At 43.5% G+C, this 15,043-nt stretch overlaps 1 protein-coding gene across 3 annotated transcripts in view; it reads right to left on the reverse strand.

Annotated features, from left to right (window-relative positions):
* The window catches only part of DENND5A (DENN domain containing 5A), a 66,599-nt gene extending 56,704 nt beyond the window's left edge, over positions 1-9,895 (reverse strand). For all 3 annotated transcript variants that reach the window (XM_065635342.1, XM_065635341.1, XM_065635340.1), the window contains exon 1: positions 9,739-9,895. In XM_065635342.1, the coding sequence (XP_065491414.1) occupies positions 9,739-9,847 (109 nt within the window). In that variant the 5' untranslated portion in view covers positions 9,848-9,895. The remainder of the gene's footprint in view (positions 1-9,738) is intronic.
* Between the last annotated feature and the right edge of the window lie 5,148 nt (positions 9,896-15,043).

Genomic DNA, 15,043 nt, shown 5'->3' on the forward strand with positions numbered 1-15,043 from the left:
ATACATGCAACAGAAGACACTAAGAAAGGAAAAGGGTGGCTTAACATCAGAATAGATCACAATTCTTTTATATGTACTAGAAACAAAACAGAAGTGAAGACAAGTGTATTTTAAGTCTATTTAATATAGAAATCAGCTGTCTTCCTGGTGCCCATCTAATATTGGCAGACCCAGTGAGACAGCTTCAGGAAAGCCTGGGCATACAGAAGCACAGACAACCTCGGGCCACCCTCCTGAGCCACCGTGGATCTCCTTTTACAGTGACATGTCCCATCCAGCTAAATGTTCCTTTTTTTTGCACTCCCATCGCCTTCCAGCTCCAGCTCTGAGGACTGATGGAAACATCAGCATAAGGACCAAATGTTACTGAAGCACCTGTCCAGTCCTTTAACCAAGTACTTCTATTCTTCTGGGATACTACTGAGGTTTTGCATTGAAAAGGAAAGCCATATTTTAAAATACACATGAAGCTTTTCAAGCAGGTTCCATTGACATCCAGAGATCAGTAAAATACAAAAAGTTCAGCAATACAACCATCTCAGTATATGAGTACTGGGCAGTATGTTTCACTTTGTCACCCAACCTTTGAAAACAGTGGTTTGCAGTAATCTGCATTAAGAAGTACTGCTCACCCCCCAAAAAATGTCCTGTATGAAAGTCATCAAGTCGCTTGACAGGTTTTTATTCTCTTTTTCAAAACTAGAAAACTCATCAGATGTGCTGACAGTTTGGTCAACAGATATGACAAACTCTGAAGTTTATCTTAGCTCTGACTATATCCCTCCTTATCATCTCACCAACCACTATTCTCGAGCTTTGTTTCTTTTACATGTACCATATCAAGCTTACCTTTCTTCACAAGGCATGGTTCATATTTGGTAAAAAAAAAAAAAAAAAAAAGTTTTCAATATGAAAATCTGATTAGAACAAGAGCAGCTAACTCTAGTACTTTTATTCAGGCCTGAAAACACAAGTCACAAGTCCAAGTTAACCACTTATAACTGTGTATCACCCCTTTGAACAAAGTCATAAACAAAGATGATGGCTCACAGTTCCACAGAACCAAGATTATGAGTTAAATCCCTTTCCTGGTCAAACTTGAGGAAAACAAAATATTGTTATATATCGTTTTAACTGTAAAAGACCTTATATGAAAAAGCAGGGGGAAAAAAGACATCCAAATAATAAAAAAAAAAAAAGCAAATACATACACACATACACCCCCAGGGCACACTTTGTCACCCACACATAATAGATTCAGGACTATTTTGTGGAATGAACTATCAAAAGAACACTCAGTTCACCTCATCCACTGGGTACATCCAGATTCCTTCATTTTCCAAGCTAAGATTAGGCCCTGTTTCTAAGGCCTCACCTCTGACACGGCAGCCATTCTCAAGGCTGCTAACACATGGCAGGGTAGACCTTTGTGTAGGGAAGGTCAATTCATGGATCCTGAGCACAGTTAAAGGGGAGACGTGAACCCTAGGACATCTACTCAATGCTCATTGCCTGCAATGACCTTGCAGCATTGAAGTGACCTCCCAGAGCATAAGTAACTTGTGCCCTCTGGATTACAAACCCCACAGAGATCAGGTCAGTGTTCTGCACACCATTCACATGGATTTTAGTCTAAAAATTATTTTTAATATGGTCTCCAATGGAGCTATGCTTAAAGGCATCTATGCCAACTTGATCAACAGCAGCGCATTACCAACCTCTTTCCTCACACCAAGGCCTGGTGCTCCCTGGAACCTGCTGCACTGAACCACATTCAATGGGACCAGCTAGTCCTCACTCAAGGAAGGAGGCAACAGTTAACGACAGGGAAAGGGAGATCACGACAATTAGATTGGCCTGGACTGCCATATAAATCTCTGCCAGTTTCACTCTCAGAAATGACCAAGCTACTGACAAATAGAAATTTTACCAGCAAAACTTGTGAAATACTTATTTCATATTCCGGTCTCCCAGACCACACACATTAAAGAGCCAGAAAGGGACATGACAGTCTTATGCTGGTTAGAGCTGGCACTGACCTTGTTAACTTAAGGGACTTAGCCCTCCCCAATACAATTCTCATGACAGCTCAGTAGGACAGTGCTGGGCTTGGGACACAAAATTGGGAAACAACAGCTAGTAAGGGAGCTTTCTGAAAGTAGCAAGTTAAGGAGGAGTAAGTAATACACGCAAATAGCAGCGTAGCTCATAAAAGTTCATGCCTGTAGAAGACGGAAGCAATGTACAGAGCAGCACACTGCAGCAATCTCAAGATCTCTGAGCACCCAGTTCTGCAACACTGAGTTCAACTGTAGATACAAGCAGCAGTAACTGCAATTGCAAAAAAACTTTTCCAAACTCACCTGAAGTCACACTGAAAGAATATCTCTTTCTGTAAAATCAACCTTTTTTCATCACTCAAATACTGAAATGTTGCTATATTTGAAAATGAAAAGGCTCCTTAAGACTGCCATGTTATTTGTCTGCAGATCAGGTATCTGTGAAATGCAATGAAGTTTCTTTCTCAAGATGCTTCAGTATCATTATGTAAATGACTCAGTACAGAGGCATACATTGTACCCAACAGCGGTTGATCATACAACCAGTAAAAAAAAATAAAAAATAAAAAAATAAAAATAAAAAGGCAATACTCTACACTTATACAGGAAAGTCTGAAACTAAAGGTCTCTTGCCCATCAAACCATAAGCAAAGCAGCATTTTCCTGGAAAGACTAAGAAACAAGCCTTGAGCATAAAGCAGCACTCCAAGTAAATTCTTCATCATTCATCAGTTTGTGCTGGAATGCTTGATAATATCTCTGTGCAATAATATTTTAAGCCTCTCAGGGCTGCAAACTTGACTGAAAACCACAAATCAGAAAGGGTTGTCAAGAAACTCAGAGAGAATAATCACTGCACAACATACATCAGTAAGTAATTGCTTCTGACATTGTCACTTCATGCGTACCATTTCTGCTACATGAGCCCTGCAGGTTAGAGGGAATTCAAAAGATCAGTATGAAAAGTCATTACCAAGAACACTCAAGTAGGACACCACGAAGTCAAAAGGCAGATAAAAACAGTTGTAGTGGTTTGTATTATTTGTATAATAACTACAGGATCAATCATTGGAAGATTTAGGAAAAACAAAATTGTTTTGTTATTTGCATATGGCAGTATTTCCCATACAATCCATTTAAGTAGTGTTTCTTTCTTGCAAAAGAAACTGCAAAGAACACAGTGCAAAAAACCCCAAAGGAACAAAAAGCCAAATCAACCCATCTTCATATGCCTTGCTTTAATAAGGTAAAATTCCTATAGCTTTTTAAAAAGGCTTCAAAAGTCAGACTTGTAAACTTTAATTCTTTAGACACTGCTTTTGCAACTTGAGTCTATTCTCAAATCAAGAACATGTAACTTCTATGCTCCTCCACACCTTACCTAAGAGCCTTCCAAATAAGTCAAATTTGTAACTGAATACTGAAAGGTAAAAGAATTAAGAGTTTGAGGGGTTTTCAAGGGCATGATTCTGTAAAGCATACAGCTCAGTTTTACCTAAAATACAAATATGATAATCACAAAAATGGCATTATGGAAACATAACCTAATAAACTGTGACTTCAAATGTAGTTCAGTAAAGTACAGCTGCTTCCCCCTTACATCAGCTCTCCCACTCTTTATTCTACAGATCAGCTACCCTAGCACGTCTGCCTCAGTTCCCAAAGAGACAAAAGATCTTTTTGGCACTCAAACATGGCAAACAGTTCCAGCGTCTTGGGAGAAGATAGAGGGGGAAGGGAGGAGTGGAATAAACTATTATCCGGACTAAAATGTTTCACATGCGCCAGCGTAAGTTCAGCCAAAAGTTGTTGCTATCTGCTGCTCATCCTCTGTGACCTGTGTGAAAACAGTGTGTGGTCGCAGCTCTGGTGCTACTGGAGAGGCCCCCACAGGGTAAACACCTTGGTTCACAATCTCAGAGAAGCAAAGGAACTGAAAAACCTCCCTTTCAGTCCCAGAACGAATCCCCAAGGGAAGAGGCACACCATGAGGGAACTGTAGGAAGCTTGTACCAATAACATCCATGTTATGGACAAAGAAAGGAAGCAGAGGGGAAGGAAAAAAAAATAAAATAAAAAAGCCCCAAAACCACAGAACATTTCAGCCTTTGGAAAAAATCAAGCAAAGGCTCCCACCAAGGAAATTCACTTCTGCAGGCAGTGTTGGTTCTACCACCATAGCAAAGATATAGAAGTTTAGGCACTATTTACACGAGGAATAAACAGTATTGCAGAAGAGTCTAACTGCAAGAATCACAGCTGCCTCTAACCCCAAATGTGATGTCTTAATTTCAAGATAGAAATGCTCAAAAGAGGAAAATACAAAACAGGCCAAATGCCAGTCTGAAAATTGTATCTGCTAATTTAAATTAAGTTTGCTATTCTTCCTCCTCCTTCCCTTTAGCTACCCCTTACAAATACCTTTGAGGCAAAATAAAAGCCTACAACTATTTCAGTCTGTTGAACCTGAGAACTAACAGAGGTGCTGATAACAGCATTACTACATGGACTATACAACACAGGAAACTACAACCCTAATTCTAAAATACAAAGCAATTTATTGTTTTATATATGTGACAAATGCCTTCAACCATTTCATCACACTCATATTTTTTAAAAGTTTATATTGATACATAAGGCTGTTAAAGGAAACCCTACCAACAGGAAACATATGAAGATAAACAGCTAAATCTGAAGCCAAGAAAACAGAGAAATAATGACACTTCAATTACAGACAGAGGGATGAGGCAAATCAACTGGTGAGAAGAAACACTTTCTCTAATACCAGTTTGTCAGATTAATTTTGAGAGGAGCCAGGTGAATACTATACACCAGGTATCATCTTCCTTTAGAATTTCACACACCAGTGCTAATAGAGTGGCTACTGTGCCAGTATATAGATGCCTGACTCATAACCAGTCCTGTTATGCTATGTAATCTATACACACACAGATCTTGCCTCAACACCATCAAAAACAAAATACAAAAAAAAGGTCTGAGACACCAAGAGTGATTTAAATTGTATCGTCATATACTAGAGTGAAAGGAGATCTAATCTGGACTCGGAAAAGGCCCAAGAAAGGTGTCTACAAGAAGGACATTTCCTGGGCACATGGGCTTCACCTAACACCCATTTTCATCTTCCTGTAAGGACGAAGGTCATGATCAGACAGACAGCTCAAAGCACCATGACAAGGACCTTGGCAAAAGAAACACAAGTCCATCTACTGAATAAATTAATTTTTGGACCAAACCTTAAAAGTCCAGGCTCAAACTGGGAAGAAAGGCAGAAAGAAATACAGGTGACGGACTAGTCACTGGCCTGAGCCTTCCAGAGTAAAATTTTTTTTAAAATAATTCTATTATTAAATCATCAATCTTTTCTTCAAAGATTATAAGCATTTCCTTTTTATTTTTTATTTTTTACACTATTTCTCCTTTGTAACACTGTTATTTCTGAAATAACTATTATCATGTTTATGATAAGACATTCAAGACTACTAAGGTGTGTGCAACAGAAAACCTTAGTTTAGAAAATGGTGCCCAGATATTTGGGTCTGAGTTCTATATTTTGTAACAGCAACTCCCAGACTACAACTACACATAAGTGTGATACAATGGCAAGTAGATCCTTTGTTTTACGACTCCATAATAAACTCTATTGACAAGTGATTGTTAAAAACTAACACACCACGGAGGAGGAAAAGAAACCCAAATCTTAAGTGAAAAAGAATGTAGAACGAAAACTCCAATAGTTCCATATAATGCAAGTATTTCCACTGTCATTCAGACCACATCTAACTAACTCAACAGACAAGGGACTCCCATTCGAAGATGAGATGAGGCATGACTTCATTCGCATTACCTTTCCGGGGCACAGTCATACAACTTAAATTAAGAAATCCTATCATAACATTGCAGCATTATGATAAGTTATATTACACACAGAACTGATTTTTGGTAGTTGATGTATTTCATAATTCCCTGGTGGACACCAAGTTGACCGTGAGCCAGCAGTGTGTCCTTGCCCCAAAGAAGGCAAATGGTACCTTGGGCTGCACTAGTCAGAACATTGCCAGCAGGTCGAGGGAGACGATCCTTCCCCTCTGCTCAGCATTGGTGAGGCCACTCCTGGAGCGCTGTGCTCACTTCTGCGCCCCTTAGTACAAGACAGACATGGACATAGTAGAGAGAGTCCAGCAAATGGCCACGAAAACAATTAAGGGACTTGAGCATCTCTCATATGAGGAAAGGCTGAGAGAGCTGGGACTGTTTAGCCTGCAGAAGAGAAGGCTCAGAGGAGTCTTATCAATGTATATGAATACCTGAAGGGAAGGTGCAAAGAGGACAGAGTCAGACTCTTTTCAGTCATACCCAGTGGCAGGACCAGAGGTCATGGGCACAACCTGAAACACAGGAGTTCCATCTGAACATCAGGAAACGCTTTCGCACTGTGAGGGTGGCTGAGCACTGGCACAGGTTGCCCAGAGAGGTTATGGTCTCTCCACCCTTGGAGATATTGAAAAATCATCTGAACACTGTCCTGGGTAACTGCCCTTAGGTGGTCCTGCTTCAGCGCGAAGGTTGGACCTGACAGCCTCCAGAGGTTCCTTCCAACCTCAGCCGTCCTGTGATTTCCTCTATGAAGGACAGGTATCTGTAACAGACCATTGCAGAGTACTTAAGAGATTTCTGTCGTCATTTCTGGTACATCAACACCACCAGGAAATGTGGAAATGAGCCTCAGCTCCTCTCTTGTCCAGTTCAGCAACTTACAGTGGATGAAGCCTAAGCTCCATCCAGTGTTGGGTTTTTTGTTGTTTGTTTTGTTCTACTACCATCTAGTAATTTTTTTTCCTATCTGCTTTAACAGGTCACCCAGTGGGAACACAATTATCAAAATAAGAAAGGATGCCCAGATAACCTGGTCACTTGAATTTGGGCATTAAAAAGCCCTATCAATAGAGAACATGCTATCTTTAACCCATGCTAACTACAAAAATACAGTGTTGCTTACTATATTAAAAGAAAACAAACATATATGTTATAGTGTGCATTTTCCATCAGTCAGTCAATGTTTTCAGGAAAAAGCGTTACAGCTATGCTATTTAGTAAGCTTCCAACATACAAAGGAAAAACACTATCAGAGGTGTCTCTTCAAGCAAAGTAACTAGACTGAGCATCAATTCATGATCTTATGCTTCATTTACAAGTCTGCAGAAAACACCGTATCATCGATATGACGGCTGAATACCTAAAACACATGATTTCATCAGCTTGGCGAGAACAAAGTCTGCCGGCAGCATCCCCGGGGGCCCTGGCAGCGCCCGCCGGCTCCCTGCGGCGGTGGGGTAGCGATGACATCATGCCAGGCCGGGCTCCGGCAGCCCTGACGCAGGAAAGCCCTGGAGAGACCCGCCGTGCCCGGCCGCACCGTGCGGGGAGGCATCCCGCTCCCCAGCCCTGCACCCACCGGCTGAAGTGCCAGCCCCTCTCTTCCAACAATGGACACTTCTGAAGCAAATTGTTTCAACAGTACAAGGATTCAGCATCTATTTTTCAGCACAGAAATAAGAAGGAGGGGGAAGAAAAACAGCGCACAATAACCCTTTCATTCAAACAAGAAAGCCATCCAGGAAGTACAACGTGGTTCAAAGCTTTATCCAAAAGCCACCGAAATCAGAGGCCTTTTCCATTTATATCAGTGCACACTGGAGAAGGCTATAACCTAAGACACAATTTGAAGGCATCATCAGTCACATAATAATGCATTTTTAATAACACAACGAACCCAAGAAAAAGCACTGGAATTCCAGCAAGCTCATACGCTGTGATGTTACCATAATTTTATCCTCCTCCCCCTTGTCTCCCCTCCTCTTTTTTTAAACCCTTTCCTCAAATCACACAAAAATCAGTCTCCCCCGTAAATACTAAAACATATTCCCTCCCCCCAAAACCTACACCTTGTGAGAAGCACCACATTATGGCATCATGGTAGAATAGCAGAGTCCGAGATATATTGCACGTTATAGTTTTGCATACTGTAGATGTAGTCCTTGACTGGGAAAGCAAATGCAGAAAGAACATCACGCTCCAGCTTCCAGACCTGCACACTCAGGCAGAATATTTTTTAAAAAGGCATTGATGTCTTCCAGTTTCCTATTAGATAGCCAGCTCAAAGTAATACACTGCTGGTTTTAAATTAAATTATGTGAGAAGAGTTATTCATGTTCCTATCAAGATCATGGAGTATTATTGAGTGTGCCCTGTAGCCCTGTACTATGTTACACAAATACAGAGTAAATGAATAACCAAATTAACACCAGAAACTGTTTTCAATCTAGAAACTTTGTTCACTTGTGATTTAATCAAGAAAAATCTGTGGGACCTCACATATCCTTCAATTAAACTGTATCGCATTTTATTCTCTTGGATTTCTTAAATTAAACTGATGCTGTAATCTCAAGTGCTATTACAGAGCAGACCATTATGCTGTATTCACGCTTCATGCCTCCAGTTGTAGTTTACAGTTATTTTAACAATAGACAAAAATAGACTACTTTAGAGAAAGGTACTGCTCAGCATTAGGGACAAAAGAGAAATTTTGTTTGAAGTAATTAAAAGAAAATTTTAAAAGTTTCCATGGCAGTCAAAGTTTAGGAGACTTCAATGTAAGAAGCCATTTCTAATAACAGAAATTTCACTCTGCAAGAAACAAGTGTTGGGGGAGGAGTAAATACAATGATGGCGGGGAGGGGGAGCGGGAAATAAGAAAAAACATATCATTGGTCAAGCTCTGAGTTCAAATACATTAAATAACTATTGATGTTAAGTCAGGTTTTTACCACTGCATTCCTACATCTTTCAGAACAGTTAAAGATACTAAGCTACAATCCAATTTAACTGAAACCAGTACAGTGAAACTAAAGCTGAAACAAGGTGCTGCTAAAACAAAAACCAGATTTTTAACCTTAGAAACACAGATTTGAAGCAGTGTTGTGGGATAGACTGATATGACTTAGCTGTGTATTTGGTGTCAACATTCTCACCTAACAGAGTCATTGCTTCCTAATCCGATTTCTTTTTGGATACTGCTGGAAGAGAATTCTTATCCTCTGCTACTATAAAACTGAATACAGAATAAGCCAAAAGTCTTTGCTTTCTCTCCAAAATGGGATTCAGTAAGATTACCTGCGTGTTTCAAATGTTCAGGAGCCTGACCCAAAGTTGACGAACGCAACCAAGCTCCAAAAGGAGCGCAGCAGATCGCCGTCAAGACCGAGATGATCTAAAACACCACCACGGCCACCACAACCCTCGCTTCGAACAGGCCATTTAAAAGCGACACTTCGCTGGGTTTTTAAGAAGTTGGTGCACTCCTGCAGACACCCGCTTGTGCACAGCCGGGCGTTCCTGCGTGCCAAGCGCTCGGGCAGCTGCTCAGACCCCGGGCCGCCGGGGCCGCCGGCGGGAGCACAAGCGGCGCTGCCCGGGGCGGGGGGCGGCGGAGGCGCCGGCAGCTCCCGACAGCTCCCCCCGCAGTGCCCGGGGCCGCCCGAGCCGGCGCCCGGGGTCCGCGGAGCGGGGAGGCGGCCAGGCCATCCCCCACCTCCGGAGCTGCCATCCCGCCGCCGCCACCCAGCCGACCGTTAACGGCCGCCGCCCCCCGGCCACTCACCGGAGAGCTCGTCCGGCTCCAGCCCGGTCTCGGTGTCCAGCCCGCAGATCACGAAGTAATCGGCGAAGCGGCCGGGTGCCGAGGAGCCGCCCCCGCTGCCGCCGCTCATGCTGGAGCCCGAGGGGTGCGCGGGGCTCAGGGGGTGCGGGGCCGGGCGGCGGCGGGCGGCGGGGCTGCGCCAGCTGCGCCAGCTGCGGCGGCCGCCTCCATGATGGAGCGGAGCGGGCAGCGCCGCGCGGCATTGTGGGTACAGCCCCCAGCTGCTCCCGCGGGGGGGCGGCCCGGGCCGGGAACCGCAATGCTGCGCCTGCGCGCTGCGCTGGGGATGACGTGATGCCGCTGGGCCGGCGGGGGCCGTGAGGGGGCGCGGCGGCGGCCGTGAGGGGGCGCGGTGGCGGCCGTGAGGGGGCGCGGTGGCGGCCGCGCGGGAGAGGCAGCAGCTCCGCTCTGAGCTGCCGGGCCGGGGTCCGCGGTGGCTGAGGGGCTCCCCTTGGAGACGCTCCGCAGCCAGGGAGAGGCTCTGCCCCCCGCTGCTGTCAGGGGGGATGAGGAGGCTCTCCCGGGGGCTCCTCACCAAAGCACGTTGGTGGTGGTGATGCTTTGCAAGCACATCTGGATTTAGGTCTTGCCCTGTCACTTGGCAGCTTCTGATCCCCACTCCCTGAAGGCTGCAGCTCCGATGGTTGCTGTGACCCCACAGCTTCATGGAGCAGCCATTCCCTGAAACAGGCCCGGGGCCTTGGGCGAGGGAGGGTGCATGCAGGGGAAGTTCTTTTGGGATTGTTGGGTTTTTGTGGGTCTTTTTGTTTATCTTCTATTTGAATTAACATCACAGACATAACTCTGAACAGTTGGGCTTGCACAGCTGAGTGAAATCCCCCCCTCCACCCCAGCATGGAAAGGAAAACAACCCCTGGTGAACAGGTAAAGAAGAATGCCTCCAACCAAGCTCCTGAGTGACCAGTAACATGTACCTATGCTCTGGGCCGAGAGCGTGTCTTTCCACTGACCATAGAGGGACCAGGGACCTTGCGAGACTGAAGTTAGGCCTGTAAGTAGTTCCCCTTTCTCTCTTCACTTAGTTCTCCACTTGTAGCTTTCACATCAGAATTCTTCCCAATCTTGCAGGGCTTATAAAAGGAGAAATTAAAACTTTTTAGTCTTTAAGATTATTATCCAGGACTGCCCAAGTAATTAAGGTTGCATCCATAATGCTGAATTAATTGGGCACCAATCTAACTTAACACGCTATCGAGCATATTGTGCTGGTTTGACTGAAAGTGAGTTAATTTTCTTCATGCAGTTAGAAATCTTCCTTTTTCATAGCTAGCACGGTCATTACTTAGACTTAGTTTGAGAACAAGAAGATAACACCCCAGACAGAGTTAACGTTTTTAATTGTTGTTGTCTGCCAAGGGCTTTTTCTGAGCGCTCTGCCCACAGGTGTGAGGCAGCTGGGAAGGGGGGCAGGGATGGGGCAGAGCTTGACTGACATCCAGACTGATCAGTAAGAGGATTCCATCCCATTAGCGTCATGCTTCATCTTTAAGGAGAGTCCGGATCTTTTGGTTAGCTCTTTTTCGGAGCTGGGACAGGGACCTGTTCGGTGCAGTTCTGTTTGGGACCTTCTTTAGTTCGGCATTTTGTCATCCTGCCATTTGTAGAGGCCTCTGGGCCTTTCTGCCTTTTTCCTCTCTTCTCTCTCTGGGATCAGCTGTTCGGGACTGACTGCACGGTGCGGACGGAGTTTGTGGGGAATTATATTTAATATCTTTTTATGCTATTTTCATTTTATATATATTGGTAGTAGTATATTAGCGTTACTTTGTTATTTTATTAAACTGTGTTTATCTCAATCCAGAAGTTTCTCCCTTCCGTTTTGATTCTCTCCCCTATTTGGGGGTGGGAGGCAGGGAGTGAGTGAGCAGCTCTCATGGTTATCTTGCTAGCTCAGGTTAAACCATGACACGTATGAAATTCCGCATATTTGAGTTTACATTGCCAAGACATACAGAGTTCTTCGCAGGCACTAGAACAGCACTTCATCGTCAATGGTCTACAGCCTTTTTCAGTACAATAATTGAGTTCTCACGCCATTTTGCCCAGTGAATTGTGGAGAGCTTTTCCACCCTTCTGGGAAATACGAAAAACTGTAAGAAGCACAGGTGCTATTAGTATTCACTTGATTAAGATGGTATTGGTCACAGAATGGATATCAATGAGTGAAAGTATTGCTTAGATTTGATTGACAGTTCAATTTTAAACCACTAGTGAACCCGAGGGAGATATTTCAATAAAGATAGCAGGATAATTAGGAGATAAAGTCTCAACAGTAAGCATATACATTTAGGTTGCGTCTGCCTGGTGGTTTGTGGAAGTCAGCAACTGAGAACAGAACTACCTAAATCTGGTTGCTCTTTTTCTGCTGTGTTCTCTAGCCCTTTTTTGCACATTTTGCTTCTCAGTCAGCTTTCAGTGTGGCAAAGGACAACATATTCAGCATGTGGTGAACTTCTTTTGAATAAGCCTGAAGTGTAGTTTAACGCTTATAAACAGAAATCATAGCCTGAGCATCGCGGAAGGACTTGCAAGAAAGATATTGCACAGATATTAGCGGTTTGGTTTTGTTGTTTGGTTTGGTTGGGGTTCTTTGTTTTTTCTTCAAACAAAGAGTAAAATGGGGAAATAAAAAATTGTTCTTACTTGCACTTCGACTGTTCCAGCAACAACCATGTACTTAGAAGATTTAACAAATAAAGTTACATGGGCAAGTAAGTAAGCAGGGAATTACCAAAAATACTGCTGAGCAGCACATCTAAATGCACACATGCCTTGCTATGCAATGGGTTAAGGGACAAGAAATATTTTATTAAAAGGAGAGTCTCAGACTAGAAAATTCAGACTTGTTTTGAATTGCCTCAAGAAAGGAACAAGAGGGGAGGAACTGCATGAACCAGAAACAACAGAAGATTAATTAATCAAGAAAGAGAAGAGAACAATTTTTGCTGTGGAAAGCTCATTCATACTTTGTCAGATAAATATTCAGCTTTTCTAGCCAGCTTACAGCCTGGTCTCTCTTAAATCCAAGGATCCAGTAGGTGTACCCAGGCAGCTGGAACATTCTCCATTTTGTCTCTTTTCCATTTTATCTTCTCCCTGCCTTGATTATTTCATTTCTGAATACTCTTGCCCAGTGACCACAAGCAAGACCTGTGACATCTAATTCAAAGGCCAGTAGCTTTAATCTGTCAGTCTTCTTGAGCAATGTTTCCATCACAGGAAACACCAAAAATATGGCCGTTTTTTCAGAAAATTTTGCAAATTGCTTATGTGTCCCTGAGTGAGACAATGACACACTGCATCACAAATTCTTGAAAGTATTCTTTATGATGTTGAGGAAAATCTGTGAAATCGTGAAAACTGTGGAAATGATGACTGTTTAGCCAGAGAATCATAAAGCTATATTAGTAAATAGGAAGTGACTTAAAAGATTCATTGTCTTGGCAAGATTACCACTGTTGATTCAGCTGCTATTTTCCATGGCAAAGACTGGGATTTTCAAGCTCAAGCCTTCAATCAAAGAGAATAAAGTATTTTTAAAGTAGTGAAGACAGAACTTAATGTGAACATATCTTGATTATTCCTAATACTTGTTATTCAAACTTATTTTGCTGACAATCAGAGTCATTATTATTGGAAGAGTTTATTTAATAAGCAGTAAGAAACCCAAACAACAAGCTACAGTTTCATTCAACACTGCTCAGAGAAGTGAGAAAGTCTGAGATAGGGTATCTGCTCGTTTTCTGTGCAGCTGTTTCCCAAAATGAAGTAAGTTCAGAAAGGTAACAGAGCTCAAAGCAGCAACAGATCACTACAGTTGTCAGGCTGCTGATTGGATATGATGTCTTTTAACTACTTTGATTATGAGATTTACCTGGATTCTTTAAAAAAAAAAAAAAGTGACACTTAACATTAAAACAATCCTCTCCAGTGTGCAAAACTGGACACTTGAAACTGGCTGCGATTGCTTGACGACAACGCGCTTGGTGTAAGCGATATCCATGCAGCAGGTGTCTGGAGTATGGCCTGCACACCAGATCGCCTGACACACGTCCTCCCACACCAGGGCACAAATCGGAGCAGGACTCTGATATCAAGGTGCTGAACATTTCTGAAGCTCCTGTGCAACGTTGTCTCTCTTCTTCCCAGCTCCAGGAGCCCACACCTGGTAGTGCATCCTGTGAACAGGTCAAAGATCTGCTCTGCAGGTGTATCTACCACAAAGGCTCCCAGAGCCTCAGATGGGCCGTGGCACCAGGCCACTTGTCCATAAGGTCCAAGAGTTTGCCAATAGCTGAGATGAGGGCAGAGGGCAATTATGTGAGAGTCTGGTTTGTTTCCACTCCTATCATGTCTACTTCATCATGCCATCCCAGCCTCAGGAGACCAAGTTCTCCAAGACAGAGGCAAAGGCCTAAGCATTGACAGCCAAGAAGGCTCTTGAAGATATTCACAGTTTGAAGAAAGTCTGCACATTTCCCACTTGTGGGAAGCCCGAGACTCAATCCAGTGGCTTCAAAGGCAGGTCAGGAACCCCTGAAGGAGCACCCCACAGCAGAACGAGCTTGAGTTTGTATCATGGAGTTCCCTTTGACTGCAAAATCAACCATGAAAAAAATGATAACACCCTGAATTTCATCATTGGTGTCAAGACCAAGGCAAAAAGGATCAAGAGGCTTTGAGGAAACTGCACAGTATTGACACAGTCAAGGTCACACATTGAAGTCTGAAGTCTGGTTTGAAGGCTTGTGGCTGTTTGGCCTATTGTTCTAGCTGAGACACTGAGCTAGATCCACAAAGGGGGCTTGAGTATAGAAATGTCTGATTTACTGTATCTACTTAATAATTTTTTTAGTATGCAGACTGAGCATTTAGGATCTCCCTTAACTGGAGGTGAATCAGGATATTAAGAGGATATAGCTCATGATATGTCCCATCAAAGTCAGCATATCAAGATAGAAACTGCCTATAAGAGGGCCCTGAGGGCACTAATACACCTCAGTGTCCCTGACCAGCCTCAGCTTGGGTCTCAACCCCATCAACCATGGGTCTGTTTAAGTTGGGCTCCAAACCCTCGTTACCCTTACCAGGCCCAGTCCTGACTTTGTGTTGCTCATTTGCATTTCTGGCATCACCTCAGAGCTGTCTCATCACCACGGACTCGCTCAATGAGCTAGACCTGACCTGCTCCCTCGCTGGAGGCAGTGGACAGACCAGCCGGGCTCTGCCCTTCCAACTCCTGCCC

This window comes from Caloenas nicobarica, chromosome 5, assembly GCF_036013445.1.
Source record: "Caloenas nicobarica isolate bCalNic1 chromosome 5, bCalNic1.hap1, whole genome shotgun sequence".
Classification (NCBI taxonomy): Eukaryota; Metazoa; Chordata; class Aves; order Columbiformes; family Columbidae; genus Caloenas; species Caloenas nicobarica.